Below are 15789 nucleotides of genomic sequence, written 5' to 3'. Positions count from 1 at the left end.
CTGTAGACTCTGAGTGGTGAGCGACGGCAGAACGAGGTCTTCTGTTATGTATATGTTTAGTGAATAAGACAATATACTCAACAGAAACACTGGATTACATTATTAGATACACTTTATTGGTAGTGACAAATGTAGGGACAAGGACCTGAAGGGATATCAAAAATAAGTGTAGGCAGAGAATTGTCTGAAACAAAATTGAATTTATATCTTTGCATTCATTTGGCATAATGCTAGTTTTTAGGAGCTGGTAACAGTTCAGTATCTGTTTAAATGTTTAGGTGACAGAAGTTCTGAAAAACTACTGGAAAATGTAAATTTTTTTTAACTGATCTACAGGGAGCTGTCAGGAACGATATCAGCAGAGCTGCTCAGTGAAATTTGATAACCCAGATTGTGTCTTGTGCCCTGTGGCTATAAAAGCTTCCAGAGGGAATGAAATTCATACAGTGTTTGACATGTACATAATTGAAAATCAATTCACTTCAAAATTATACCAAGAAATGAGTGGTTAATTATACAGTACAGACTGCTGTGCATTGCTGTTTTGCATCTCTCAGGTCCTACTTGCTAAGTAGAAAGAAAACAAACTTCAAACCATTAAGTATTAACTAAGTTTGAACAGAACATGTTCTCATTGTACACCACATATTTCATCGCTACATTTGTATATCAGAGGAGCTCAACTTCATGTTAGAGATTCTCACTGCACCTTCAGGATTGTATTCACTTCCTGCCAGAACCACTTATGATTTACGTTTTGTTAGTTTTGTTATGCTACCTATACAACTTAAAGTGGACTTACAAAGCCAGGATTTGAAAAGCTGTCTAATTACAGTGAACTAATTAAACACAAACAGCCATTATTAACAATTTGCAAATTGCATGTTTTTATTCAAATTGCCCCTTAGTCCTAATATTGTATTAAACCACTGTGAAAATAATGTAATAGCGATCATCTTTTTTTAAGCCTTGTTTTTTTTTCCCCTTTTCTCACCAATTTGGCCAATTCCTATCCACCATTCAGCTCTCGACTATCAAAACTGAAGCTAACAACAGGGAGGGTGAAGGCTAGTGTGCTTCCTCAGAGACACATGAGGCCAGGCAAACGCATTTTTTTTTCGAACTGCTGCTCAGGCTGTGTCACGTGGCGGCATAACACACACTTAGAAAAGCGCTATCTGCCCTCTTCCACATACTTGAGCACCCAGACGCCCACGTTGACTTTCTTTGACAGGGGAGCGAGAGATAGTATGCCCCTCCCTCTCAGACAGAATAGCCAGTTTTGTTCTCTTGGCCCCCAGAATCGCTGGAATTCGAACTTGAGCTCTCCTGACATTAGGGCGACCGTTTTTTTCTTTTCATTTGATCGCATTTTAACTATTGTGCAATTTCAACATGCAACCTGCAGCATGCAGACTGTGCAACTCGATGTTAACCACAAACTCTTGGTTATTTACTTTGCAAAAAAAAAGATTATAGAGGTCTAATTTTACTTACAAAAAATATAACACTGACATGTCACTTTACAGCAGCTGAAACATCACCATGAATAACCAGACACACCAGCTCAGCTCTCGTTGATGTAAAAATGGACACTTTAAACACTGTGAAAGCAGACATTGCATAATTCCTCAGTATGAAAGCTGAAAGTGGGCAGGATTGCAGGCATTGATGAATTAACCTGAACATGCTGTTCGTCAGTGTTTCTGCATTCAGGGAAGATGCCAGGGAACTGCAATAAAACAGGTCAGTGATGCACTGTACAATTCAAATGGGGCACTCTGCATTTAATACGCCATGAAGGGAGGGAAAAAAAATAAATCCAAATATTTAACTGTTCACATCAGAATGTTTCATATCTAGAAGAGCACTTTCATATTCCTAGTCACTTCAAAATAAAAACAAAATGCTCCTATTCCATGACATTAAAAAACGAAAATCAAATTCATTAAATAAAATCATCACAGCATGGCTCCCCTTTTCTGCTAATTCGTTACAGAAACCTCGTTTCAACTGCTCAAATATATCACCTCTTGAAATGATCTACAGGTTTGCATTTAATCCCTACATATTTGTTAAACCATGAAAGCGCGCTCACAAATACAAAATATTACTGTAATCATAGTTCATATTTTTAAGCGCCAAAATATTTTTTTTTTCTTGTTCAGAACAAAATTTCTCTCTTCAAAATCCCATCCTGCGGTCTACTGTTAGCTCTCTGCCTTATCCGGTTGGCCAATCACAGACGTCCGTCCCCAGGTGGAGAGTACGACTCTGATTGGTTCGGTGGGAGCTCGTCCTCACCACAGTCCTGTAATCGGCACCATGTTTCCCCTCTGGAGCGGAGACGGCCACAGTTAAGCTTCTCCCTTTAAGTGCAAAAGCAGCTTCTATACTAAGCTCGGTCCTTTTGTTGTACTGTCTTGAACTCGTCGTAGTTTTACAGCTTGGCTTGCTGAAAGAAAGCCTGAGGGGAAAAACACACAGAAACGTGCAGACGGTTATTCAGCAGCCGACAATCCTGTTCAAGTAATATTTACTAGGTGTGTACCAGTAGTCAATTTCCTCCTAACCTTGTGTAACATTTTACATTGTTGTGAGATTTTAAAGAAAAGAATAAATAAAAAAAAATCCTCCATGAAGTAATACAGCAAACTGATGTACAGTAGTCATGGCCAAGTCCTGAAACCAAAGGTGTTCCAACGTTCCAGGGACAGTAAACATGACAAAAAACCCCAAAAAAAAAAAAAAAAAAAAAAAAGGCAGACCACCAGGATGCAATTTTTCACACAAATCAGATTCACTTCTGCATTTGTGGGTCAAAGGGCAGTCAGAGGTTTTGCCGGATGGAGGTGTGGGTGTGATGTGGTACGACGCGCTACACCCTGAAGTGCATTATTTTCATTTAACCACATGGTCTGGAGTGTTATTCCACTTATACCACAACAATTTTAGTTATTGTATTGTTTATTTATGAATAATGCATCATATTTTAAATGGTTTATAGTAAGATTTAATGTTGTGGAACGTCATAGAGAAAAGCCAGTTCCTGTTTTTGCCTCTCTCGCTCTCGCTCTCTCTCTCTCGCTCTCTCTCTCGCTCTCTCTCTCGCTCTCTCTCTCGCTCTCTCTCAAAACACATCCGGAATCTGGAATTCCAGGAATCTGGAAAAGAGCACTCCTCTCTCCTGAACACTTTCCCATGCAGGGAACTTTGACTGTTACAAAGTGCTTACAACCGAGACTCTGTCCATAAATGTTCAATAAATGTCTCACCACATCAACAATTATTCATTTTACTTTGTTAAACAAGTTTTCAAATTGCATTTATTATTAGTCTTAGGTTATGTGGAGCGTCCACTGTGTATGAGCTGTTACTATAAAAACAATAAGGTGTTAGAACGAGCGCATTAATAACCTAACATCCATGTTACAGCCAGAGCTACTGTCCGAGCCATGCTCAAAAATATTATATTATAAATACTGCACACCTACTCTACTGACCAATCAGATTCGAGAATTCAGCCGCGCTGTGATATAAGCAACAAAAAGATACGTAGAACAAGCAATGTGCTATCTCTGCATTCAGCTGTGGTGGCTGTCGATGACATCCATGTGAATTTGTCTCACTCTGAGGAAGGTACTGGTTTGTACCAGGAGTGTATGCTGCACTACCTGCTCAGAGGAAATGGACAGGACAAATAAAGACCTTCATGGGAAATCTGTGTGGCTATATTGTTGTTTATTTTGAAGTATTACTAACTAACTCACTAACTCAGCCAACATTTGAGTTTTGTAGCACAGAAATGATTGGAATATGTGTAACTGTATCACTTTGACCTTTGGGGCAGTTAGAGTCCAGGACGGTTGACATTAGACTTTGGACAGAATGGAAGGCCCTGGTGATAATTCAGCAGTTATGGCAACATTATAAATTAACAGTACTAAGCTTGGTGAGCTTTATAATCCCATAAATAAGCTTTACATTTCCATAAATAACACCAAAGTAGAAGTAGCTATAGTACAAAATCTACTTATAAAAAAATCTAACATTAACAATGTGTTAAATCCTTTAACATGGAATTAAATTACAACCCGAATGGGTTAAAGTTCCATACAAACAAAAACATGTCACTAAACATTATGTTAAAAAAATAAAAATGCCAGGTATATTAATGTGACTTTCACAACAAACTGCATCTTACACTCTGAAGCGACTAACTAAATCAGCTTGAAGAGAGAATAACTGAGAACGAAGGAGTAGGAGATACCTTCATGTAGTTTTTCAGAACCTTGGTGTCAGGCTGCTGAAGCACTTGACAGAGTTCCTGCGGGACAAAAAAACAACAACAAACAAACAAAAAAACAAGACTGAAGTCAGAGTGCAGGTTAAACCACAGGCCCTGACCAATAAAATGAAAATTTGCAAATGTTACGCAGATGACAACAAGCAGCAGCATCACTCAAGCGTAAAAGCTACCTGTGTGATCTCAGGTGAGACTTGCAGAGAGGGCAGGTACTCCTGCTGCAGAAACTGAATAAACTCCGGCCCCTGGGGCAAGACACAAATAGTTTTAAGTACAGAAGAAGCATTACATAAAATCTTGATTGTGAGATGTGATTTCTGGCCAGCTATAATAAGCTAAAAGTTTCCTTAAACAGCTCCTTGACTCACCCTCTTGAGATGAATCATTTTCAGCGTCAGAGTACACTCGGACAAGGTCTGAAAATGAAAAGCACAGGTTTGCAACAGTCACGCAAAGTTTCATCAGATTCTGCATCTCATCAGCGTTTATAGATCAGTGAGACTTACCAGGACAGTCTGAGCATCGGACAGGTCGAAGGTCGGTTTGAGAGGAGCCAGGAAGCACGCTGGGAGAATGTGTTTGTAAATGAAGTCTGGAAACCCAACTAAACCATCTTTACCTCCTGTGAATGAAAACAAAGAAAGAGAAAGCATCTGTTACAGACATCAGTTGTGATCCTTTAAAGCTTTGTGAGCTTAAAATATTTCAGTGTAAATTGATGTTTGTATGAAACCACTAGTACTGACCTGAACTTGGTGAAAATTTAAGCTTATAAAAGGTACTTTGCCTTAGTTAGAAGGAGGTAAATCAATTTTATTTATATAGGACATTCATACTGAGGTAATTTAGTGCTTTACAAATGCATACAAGACATTTACAAAATGATAAAATGATTTAAGTAGACAAGCAGATAATCACAAGCAGAACTCGACAAATTCATGTGTCTAAAATATCCTTAAAATATACTTTAAAAAGAAAAGACGCTATTAATGAAGAGCTATTTCTGACATTTCACCTTGTTGTGACCTTGACCCTATTTGGATCAATTTCAAAATCAAGGTGATTTTTATTTATTTATTTATTTAAATACTTTCCACAGATTTGGTATTCAGGTACGTGCGCTAAGGCATGAGAGTAAGACAACAGTCCTGGAGGACCGCATTACTACCCAGTTTTATTGCTCGACTTTATTTAAACACACCTGATTCATACGCCTGTGCTACAGTGAATTTTAAATAAATAAGTAAGTAAACAAATAAATAAATCTTTAAGAGATCAAAAAGATGACAAAGAACACACAGCTAAAGACTGTGATTAAGAAACACACAGTTACAACCTTTATCACTCCATTTGTCCTATTTTCTTCCTCAGATTATATTTTTATTTAATGTCTACGAAAATATAATTAATGAATATTGAAGAAAGGGTATAAAACTAAAATTCTGTTTGATGCAGGACAAAAGTCTAGCATTTAATCAGCTGCTTCCAATCAGAATTTTTATTATTTTTTTTAAGTGTATCATGACATAATCGCCATATTGCCCAGCCCTACTAAGCGCAACATTTTGACTTGTTCTTTCAGGTTTTATGCACAATTATTAGTTTTCTATAAAACCACTACTTACATGCATCTTCTTTTACTTTTAGAATAAACCCAGAGAAAATAACCAACTGTGTTCACATCCGCAGTGAAATGATCACAGGCGTGTAACAGATGTAGTGCATCAACCTGCAGTCGTACGTTAGCCGTTAAAAAATGTTATCTGTTTGACAAAGACCTCTCGAGCTGTGCTTACCCCAGAGCTCCACTAGTCTGGAGAGGATTATGAAACAGGTCTTCTGGGCGACAGGATCAGGAAAGTCCACTGCTCCCTGAATAATGGTGAACAGCACACGCTCTACATTTTCAGCACCTAGAAGAAGAAAAAGAAAAAAAAAAGAAAAAAGATTCAAGTGTAAAACTGAAAGCTGCCCTCTGTGTGTGTGTGTGTGTGTGTGTGTGTGTGTGTGCTGGAAGGAGTGGTGGTGCTGAAAGACTCACCCTGATTGGCCATGACCTCATTCATACCGCTGCTGGCGATGGTCTGAATGAAGCTGAAGTAGCTCCTCCTCAGCATCTGCTTCTCCAGCGCTGCGGTCTGGTCGTTCTCTTCTGCTGGCCGAGACAATACTTCAAAAATGGCCAGAACCAATGGCATGAAGACTTGCTGCAAGAACGGAGACACCTGACACTACACACATACACACACACACACACACACACACACACACACACACACACACACACACACGATTGGATGACAGTTTCAGATGACCATTTTTATCATATAACCACTATATTAAAACATAATATCCATCAGGACAAATAATGAGGCCTGCCACTTTATGACTTTAATTTGTCACACTTACATTCACAGGCCAAAAAAAAAAAATATAATAATCATTGTGTAAGATTCCTTGTTCTGTTTTTAGTCTTCCAACACAAATCTACTGAAACACACAAATAATAAACTTTTTGGGGTTTCTATAAAAAGGGCTCTAAATAAATGAATGTAATTTACAGCCTACAATATTTACAATAGTTTATTAACTTAAAGGTGCAACAGTTGCTTTTCTATTCCTTACTTGTACAAGTAACCTGGAAGATATACAGACCATGATAAAACAAACAAACAAACATACAAAGGGTTAAAGCTTAAGCTTATTAAGTTGCTGAGAAAACCCGTATGGTTGGAAATCTGATGTCCGGTTCAGAACGCTCGTTTGTGTTTAGCGGCGCCGCCTGTCAATCAGTTTACACACACGATACGGACCGTCTAAGATGATGAGGACGGAGTTTCGCAAATATGGGTGGGAATCATTCAAATGTCCAACCCACTTAACTGTTATAGAGCTAATCTTTAAATTAAAAAAAAAAAAAAAAACACACCAAACAAACAAAATACTAATCTTACCTGTTGTACCTTTACATGTAAACATCTACACGCGTGTCCTAAAAGTGATATTGGGCTTTATCACAGCTCATCTTGCTAGGAAGTCTACTTGTCAGTATTTGGCTATCAACAAGGTGAGTGCTACAGGCTATTTAAAACACTCCGGTCTTTTTTTTGGCAAATCTTTTATCTTTATTATTATAAATAAGTTTAGTGCTACTGTTAGTCCTACAAATCACTTGCAACATCTAAACTCTGTGTCATGTTCCACAGAATACTAGGAATACATGCTCTACAGGTGTTTTTAAAATCCTGATTGTTTAAAATCCGGTCTATTCAGCAATATTCTGTAACAGTTTGAACCCAGGATGATAAAGCACCCGATACATGAGCAGCCCCTTTAACAGCACACCTTAAACTTGGCTGTGATCTGGCTGATGAGAGGGATGAACTCCTGCAGGTCCTTGGGCTCACAATCCTTCAGCATGTGCTCGCTGGCGCTGGGGATGAAAGGCAGGACCTCCTCCTCCAGGCAGATGATCATGCGGTGGAGGAAGGAGCGTACGGCGCTGCGCAACATGCCCCGCTGGACAGGACAGCTCAGCGCGGGCAGGAACGTCTGCAGACAGTCCAGATAGACCTCAGAGCAGCCGCACAGCTTCACTGTCTGCTTATTACTGAACGCCTTGCTGGTGCGGCTGAGAGAGAGAGAGAGAGAGAGAGAGAGAGAGAGAGAGAGAGAGAGAGAGAGAGAGAGAGAGAGATGTAAACAAGTAGAGCTAACACAATAAAAACTTCCCCTACATGTTTGCCTTGAACTGTAACTCCACCAGCGACTTGGTTTATACTGATCAATGATCCATGAGCTTGAGCAGGTTTCCCAGCCTTTATCATCAGCCGAAACCCTTCAACCTAAATTATTTGCTCCCCCCGGAGATTTCAAACAGACTAACTCGCTTGTTCAAACATTTTTGAAGCAGCTTTTGCTGCTGTTTTAAGCTACACAACCTTACCATGAAACATTTGACTGGGGGGTTGAATGTTTGTAGCCAGGCTTTTGTGTTTTGTTTTCAAACGTCTTTAAGAAATCACGCTTTCATTAGAGTCCAAACATCTCACACGCTTGTTCAGGGGTTTGGCTTTGTTACTATCTGTGCATGTTAATTACACAACGCTTCCCACTCGGGAACTTCTGGTGTCTGATCCGGTCTTGGACGTTCCTCCTCTTTCTTATTATTTTTTCCACAGGAAACATGTCTGTCTATTTTAGAAGCTATCTTAAAGAGTTGTGAAGATTATGACGTTTTTAGCCACAAAGAATGAATCAGATAGCTACTCGCATGCTATGAATTATCATCACAGGACATGACCCATGAGTAATTCACCAGCGTCTATCTTTTATTTATTTATTTTACTTATGAGGCTACAATAAAACAGTAGAATACTAATATGGTTTTCTGCTTCTCAAAATATATATTATTAAAATTTAACTTAAGTTGATGCTGACATTTCTGTGCAATGCCCATGGTGGTCATCATCAGCGTTTAATTCTGCCCCATGTGCCACTTCTGAACCTTCGCAGTGCGAGTTGTGTGATGTGTATGTTCGAGCGGACGGTGTGGAATATACCTGGCAAAGCCCACGGCGTGACTGAGGCAGTCAGCGAGGGCAGTCTGTCTCTCCTCGTCGCTCTCCTGTGTGAGTTTGGCTAGCAGCAGGCGGAAGCCCTCCATGAGCGGCGTGAGCAGACTGCGCATTAGCACCTGTTTCCTGTCAGCCGGGCTCTCGCCGTTCACGATCAGAACACCGGCCGTCTCGAACATGAACAGCTGATCATCGCTGCTCAGGAGCGCAGGGAAACCGTTTTCCTGGAAGAGTGCGTGAGTTATGCATGAGTTAATTCTCTGTGTGTGTGTGTGTGTGTGTGGTGTGTGAGTGAGAGAGAGAGCGACACTTACAGGAGGAGTTAACGCCAGAAGGTCCTGTATTCGGCTCAGGATGTCTTCGATGTAGGCATTCATGTGTTTACTGTTGAAAGAAAAAAAGTAAAATATGTCATGAAAATCACTGCATTTTGTTTTACTCCTAAATGTCGCTTCTCAAGCTGTTTTCAGTTTAAAGCGCGAGGCAAGTTTCATTATTTTCAGCATCTAGAGGCTGCTGTTGCCTGGAGACTACAACGGCAAACCTTTTTCAGGTTCTGGTAAAAAAAAAAAATAAAATAAAAAAAATAAATATTAATTCCTAATTTAAAAATAATAATTGCATGAAAAAAACTATTTTACTTCCCTTTTATTTAGCTATACCAACAGTAACACAGGGTTACTATAGATAATGACTATATAGTGTGTCTACAGCTATATATAAATAACTATAATAGTCTATAGTTTAGTCTTCTACTAACGTGAACTCTAACACTCGTAGCATCCATACAATCCTCTCTACAGTCTGTGTGTGAGCGCGTAGCTAACCGACTTACTGTAACGTTTTGATGAATCTGGAGAAAAGGTAAGCCACTCTGCTGCGCACCTTCGGACTGCTGTGCCTCAGGCCACGATGATCCAGAAACGCCATCTGAATACAACAAACACACACACACACACACTCTAATGCAAATAGACTGTATTTAGCTTTATGAATGAAAGCCTTTATTGCAGGTGACTAAGTCATAATACTGCACATTGAACATTCAGTACATTCTGAGAAGTGACCAGTGATAGTATTGCACATTACCCTCTACACTGGTGTAAACAGTTTATTATAGACACACAGAGTACAGATTGAAATGGACTAAGTGACCGTAGTTGAGTAAGTGACCAGAGATAGTAATTGCACATTACTATCTCACATTGCACTACTTTAGTGAGATGATGATGTGCAAGCGGAGTTAAAACTCACCAGGACGACTGGAATGTGCTGAGGTTCCACGATGAAGAACTTATCATAGCGAACAACAGTCTCAAAGAACTCCAGTGTGACAGAGGTGTGCTGGTACTCGCTTACGCCGCTAGAGAGGAGCTACACACACACACACACACACACACACACACACACACACACACACACAACAAAGATTTCTAAATCACCTAAGCCAGAGGTTCACAAACATTTTGGGCAAATGAACCCAAATGGACATAAAATTCTGCAACTCCAAGCCTTTACTAAATCTTTGCTAAATTCCAGATTTATAATACAAAACTGTAACATCGGAACATTTTATTATGCCAGTAACATAAACGTGTAACGCAAGTGACTACAAATTTAAGAAATATTCCTTGCACTGATTTACCAGTCTAGCGGGAAGTGTTGTGTTGTTATAGTAAAATAATCAGTGCTGCGGTGGTACGATTATGAACCCGACGTGAACCTGAGGGGGCTGGTTTACACTTGACGCAGCGGTGATGCGAGTGGCATTATTCACACACTCGCTGTGTATCTTGTGAACATCTGGAAGATTTAAAACCCTCATTCACTAGACGGCACGTCAGATCCAAATCATCTCTGTCCATCAGGTTTCAAAGTTGAACTGTAAGCGGTAAAATGATTTCATGCACCGTGACGTTAAACACACTGACGAGTTCTGTACATCGTAAAACTTTGTGCTGTCGTTGTGCCTGTTGTCATGAGCTTTATCTCAAATCGAAAACTCTGGCCTTACATTCAAAAGTATTTCCTGATCTTGAAAATCCAGAAGATTTGCATACAAAACAGATCTTTCGGTAAGTTTGCTTATTTTTAAGTTTGCTCTTATACATACTCCTGGCCGAAAAAAAAAAACAGGCCGAGCCCAATATGCCAAATATGAAGCTTTTAATGGTCTTAACAACAAATCATTGGTGAGAAAATGAGCAGGAATGAAACAGATGCACTCCTGAGAGCTCCTGTGCCTCCATTCACTGGTTTCCTTTTGCTGCAGTGAACTGTTTGTTTGGGGAAAAGCTAGAAACAGGGAAATTCACTTCTATAGTCTTCTTGTACACAAAGATAAAATCATCATAATGATTAAAATGTTTGATGTAAAATTCAAACACATGTCTGGGTGTACAACATTTTCCAAAAATATCTTCTGGGATGTTTTTTTTCTTAAAAGATTAGTGATTATTTGGTTTTCTGCCGCACCTGATGCAGCTCATCAAGAGCCACAAGGTTTAAACATTTAAAGAAATCAAAGAGAAAAGCTCTCGCATACTAACTTCCTTTATCTATTCGTTTCATTCCTGCTAATTTCCTGACTAATTATTTGTTGTTTAGACGATTAAAAGACCTTTTTTTTTTTTTGCCCAGGAGCGTAGAGCTTATTATTGAGCTCTTACAGGTTCATCCAAACCTGCACAACTCTAATAAAAGTCAGCTTATAAATAAATGATATAAATATTAGGGCCAGTGTTCTGTCAATGTAAAGTTCAGGGATTAAAAAAAAATCTCTAGGAGTCCAATAAATAGCCAGAATATTAATATGCAAATCTAAATAGTTAGTATTTGAATAGTGTTCATGAAATAAATCTGTGTTTAGGGGGTCTGTGAAATTTATTTTACAGTTAAAGGGCTCCAGAACGTTTGAGATCGCCTGGACTAAGGAGCAGAGCATAACTACTTCAGAGCTCTTTAAACTCGTAAACTCTGATATCGCCGGAGCAGGACGAGTTCTTCCGAGATCTTCATCTCACCGTCCTCATCATGTCCTGTAGAGTGCTGGCTTTCGCGGCATCACCGCTAAAATGAGCTCCGTGTGATGCAGGCAGTGCTTCTCCCAACATGTAAAACAAGCGGATCGCCACCTCCACCTCCATGAACCGGGCGGTTTGCCAGCTCCTACACACACACACACACACACACTTGTAGCAATGAGCTAGAATGACTTTTAGCATGGCTGCGTGTGGGTTTGTGCTGAAGCCGGGTCTTACTGCATGGTGCTGGTGAAGACTCTATGCACAGATTCCAGTAAGAGCTCAGGAGAGACCTGAGCCAGACGGTCCAGCAGCATCTTCAGCTGCTTCCTGTACTCCACAAACATCGCCTCATCTTCACCCTTAGAGACAGAATTAAGATTTAAATAAATGAGCAGTTAATAAACCTTCCTGACATCGTACTAGCATAACGCTTATTCATGACAATAACGCTACCTCGTTTTCAAAGTTGTACTCATCGTCATATGTCAGTTTTTTCATAACAGCCAGCATGATGGCCTGCGCGAAAGCAAAGAGAAACGTTACATGGCACTGCGTAGTACGACAGGAGCTGAGAAAAGTGACTGCAATGTGATTTCATACCTCAATATTACTCTTCTGCTGATCAGTAAGGAGAGGAAGCTGTGAAGGAGACAGGAAACAGCACATAGACCTTAAACACAGGGTATAAGACGTGACTGTGACTACGATCAAGATCTGCTGCTAGAATTAAGTCACTGCAACTGCTTGAGTAAATGCAGACAAAGCACGAAGTCTTCCATCTTTCAGGGTTTCTGAAGTCTAATAATGGAAAGTCAAAGTCAGGCAACAGAAGGCAAGTTTTCACTCCCGAAAGCAAGAACTAATTTCCTCAAAATGTACTGTATTATATACTGTAGGTCAATGGAAACATGGAATTCACTACCATTGTTACTGACTAAAATAAAACAGAAATCAATTTTTAAAATGCAAATAAAGACAGATCATGGATCATCACATTTGTAAGATGTTTCGATTATGGAGATGATCGATGAAAGAGTAATATTGGGTCAGATTGTGATTTTATTTATTTTATACATTCACATATGTGTAATGTTATGAATATGTTGATTTGGAATATGTTGTTCTGTTTAAGGTATGCTCCTAAATGCATGTTTAATGTCTTTATTATCTATATGTTTAATCTAAGTTCTTAAATGTATGTTTTGTTTTTTCTTTTACCCCAGAAAGTCTAGCAGTGTTCTAGGGCACAGCTAATAGGGATCCTAATAAATAAACGTATAAACTGGACCTGGACCACTGACACGACATCACTGAGGTCATGGATGTGTCAGGGAATTTTACACCACTGCTTCTGTAAAGTTCTTCTACTTTCCAACGTAGCAGAACACTTTTTCTGCATGTCTGTAAACATCAGCGTACTTCTGGGACAGTAGTGTGTGAACCACTCAGCAGCCGGTGAACGTGTGTGTGTGTGTGTTACATAACAGATGTGCAGTTATAAGAAAATAATCCACGACGGGGTGGTGTGACGTGGCACGGCACGAAGCGTATAACCTCACGGTCTGGAGTGTTTTATTCTGCTTATACCACAGCAATTTACACTGATTACAGTGTTTAATTTATTAATGAACGACGCATCGCTTATTTAAAGGTTAGATTTAATGGTGTGGAAAGTCCAAGAGACAAGTTAGTTCCTGTTCTCACCTACGCTACAGCAGTGATAAACAGCCGCTCCCTCACCAGCCTCTCCTTCTCTCTCTCTCTCTCTCTCTCTCTCCCTTCTGCTTTCCCTTTCTCACTCTCTCTCTCTCCTGCTTTCCCTCCCCTTCTCTCTCTTTCCCTTTCTCACTCTCTCTCCCCCTAAAAGGCAGCTTGTTATTTTACTGAGATTAACTTAATTTTTCTCTCTCTCCCCCTTCCTTCTCCCCTTCCCTCTCTCTCTCTCTCTCTCTCTCTCTCTCTCTCTTTCCCCTTCCCTCCCTCTCCTTCTCACTCTCTTTCCTCTTCTCTCTAAAAACGCAGCTTGTCATCTGAAAGCGTAAACTCCTTTTACTTTGTTAAACACCACGTTTTTAAATGTTAGATAATGTAAAGCATCCACCGTATGGTCCCTGTGTATGGGCTGTTACTACAGACACAATAAAATATTATTGTTCATGTTACAGCTGAGCTGTGCTGTCATAGGAAAATACTGTAAACCTACTGACCAATCAGATTCGAGAATTCAACCCCTGCTGTGGTATAAATATAAAGATATCCCAATGTAAATACACCAAAAATAAACTACAAGACACTATAAGTGAAAAATGTATTAACTTAAAATCCAGTATCTAAAAAAAGGCCATGACTGATGAAGGTACTGTTGATATTCTGAAGGATTGTAGCTAATGATCCTTCAGAAACTACACTGATGGTCTCTTGGGTTTCTAGAGTATTCCTGGAGTGTTACAGGAGTGTCAAGCTGTTAAATCTTTATTCTGTGTTCAGTATTCAAACACTTATTAAGCACCCAGGAAGAGCTGTCGTGGTTTTTGCGACGTGCTGAATAGAAACGAGATACGAACATCGATTTTATTTGATGTCACAAAAGTCATTTTTGATAAAATGCAACCCACAAAATTATATTTTGTATTTCTAATATGCTTTTCAAATACATGTACCACAAATACTGCCTTTAGTGTAGGTAGCCAGAACAAAAGCATGTTTGTATCTGTGTGTGTGTGTGTGTGTGTGTGTGTGTGTGCGTTTGCTTGTACCTGTTTGAGTACATGCAAGTAGTCGTAACAGAAGCCCACTATATTAGCAGAAATGTCATCATCCTCATGCATAAGCAGCTGCAGCATGAGTGGGATCTTGGCCTCCAGAGCCTGCAGGGTTTCTGCTGCGACCTTCATGTCTCCCGTTTTAGTGAGTTTGGTCCAGCTTAACACCAGAGCCTGACCCATTCCGTTCATCAGGCGCGAGAACTTAGCCAGGAAGTCCACGTCCTCCTCCTGAGACACACGTCACCACAATTCACTTACACACCTATACTCGTAGCGCTTTTTCCTCTCTTTTATTACACAGTCTGAGACAGTTACAATATAAATAAACCAAATTATTATTATTTCATTTCTCCCATGTTACATAACGTGGTGAACAGCAACGTACCTGCTTCACGTTGAAGAAGCCTGCGTTTTGCAGGACTTGAGACAGAGACTCCACCAGTTTGGTTTTGTCCACCGGGTCCATGCCCTTATTAACGATCTCGAACAGACAATCGCATGCCTCCTCTCTCAGCTCCTCCACTGACATGTGACTCAACAGCAGATTCACAAACCTGCAAAAAAACACACCGTTAACTCAGAAACTGAATAAAGCTCACTCCGTCAGTTTGTGGCCTAATGATGATATGATGCATCATCTAGTGCAGAGATGGACAAACTTTTTGGACCAAGGGCTGCATGGATTACAGTAAAGCAAGCCGGGGGAGACGCACGCTGATATTAAATAGGAAAATGTCTCTGTGTTGAAATTCCCTGTAAAACAGGTCTCCAGGGAGGTTGTGTGTATCTGATACTAAACATATTTTGTCAGTTGCATGCAATGCGTTCAGACATGGCATCCGAAAGTCGACTCTTCAATTTAATTCTATTTTATTTGTATAGCACTTTTAACAATTGTCACAAAGCAGCTTTACAGAAATAAATAAATTCAGGATATAAATTTTAAACTTGTGAATTTATCCCTAATGAGCGAGCCAGAGGTGACAGTGGTGAGGAAAAACTCCCTGAGACATCATGAGGGAGGAAGAAACCTTGAGAGGAACCAGACTCAAAAGGAAACGCATCCTCATCTGGGTTACACGGATAGTGCGATTATAAATCATTCCCTTCTATAA

At 39.8% G+C, this 15789-nt stretch overlaps 1 protein-coding gene across 1 annotated transcript in view; it reads right to left on the bottom strand.

The window, feature by feature from the left end:
- Window positions 1-94: 94 nt before the first annotated feature.
- Window positions 95-15789, bottom strand: part of xpot (exportin, tRNA (nuclear export receptor for tRNAs)) — a 33237-nt gene continuing 17542 nt past the window's right edge. The window contains exons 8-25 of the mRNA XM_034307349.2: window positions 15060-15228; window positions 14666-14902; window positions 12510-12548; window positions 12363-12425; window positions 12144-12268; window positions 11907-12051; window positions 10138-10257; window positions 9719-9813; window positions 9198-9267; window positions 8869-9107; window positions 7652-7937; window positions 6348-6537; window positions 6103-6219; window positions 4813-4928; window positions 4675-4722; window positions 4480-4551; window positions 4271-4327; window positions 95-2467 (exon numbers count right to left, since the gene is read on the bottom strand). Coding sequence (XP_034163240.1) covers window positions 2441-2467; window positions 4271-4327; window positions 4480-4551; window positions 4675-4722; window positions 4813-4928; window positions 6103-6219; window positions 6348-6537; window positions 7652-7937; window positions 8869-9107; window positions 9198-9267; window positions 9719-9813; window positions 10138-10257; window positions 11907-12051; window positions 12144-12268; window positions 12363-12425; window positions 12510-12548; window positions 14666-14902; window positions 15060-15228 — 2215 coding nt within the window. The 3' untranslated portion in view covers window positions 95-2440. The remainder of the gene's footprint in view (window positions 2468-4270; window positions 4328-4479; window positions 4552-4674; window positions 4723-4812; window positions 4929-6102; window positions 6220-6347; window positions 6538-7651; window positions 7938-8868; window positions 9108-9197; window positions 9268-9718; window positions 9814-10137; window positions 10258-11906; window positions 12052-12143; window positions 12269-12362; window positions 12426-12509; window positions 12549-14665; window positions 14903-15059; window positions 15229-15789) is intronic.

This window comes from Pangasianodon hypophthalmus, chromosome 9 (assembly GCF_027358585.1).
Source record: "Pangasianodon hypophthalmus isolate fPanHyp1 chromosome 9, fPanHyp1.pri, whole genome shotgun sequence".
NCBI lineage: Eukaryota > Metazoa > Chordata > Actinopteri > Siluriformes > Pangasiidae > Pangasianodon > Pangasianodon hypophthalmus.
Note: the sequence above shows the minus strand (reverse complement) of the source record. Positions and strands in the feature narration are given on the sequence as shown.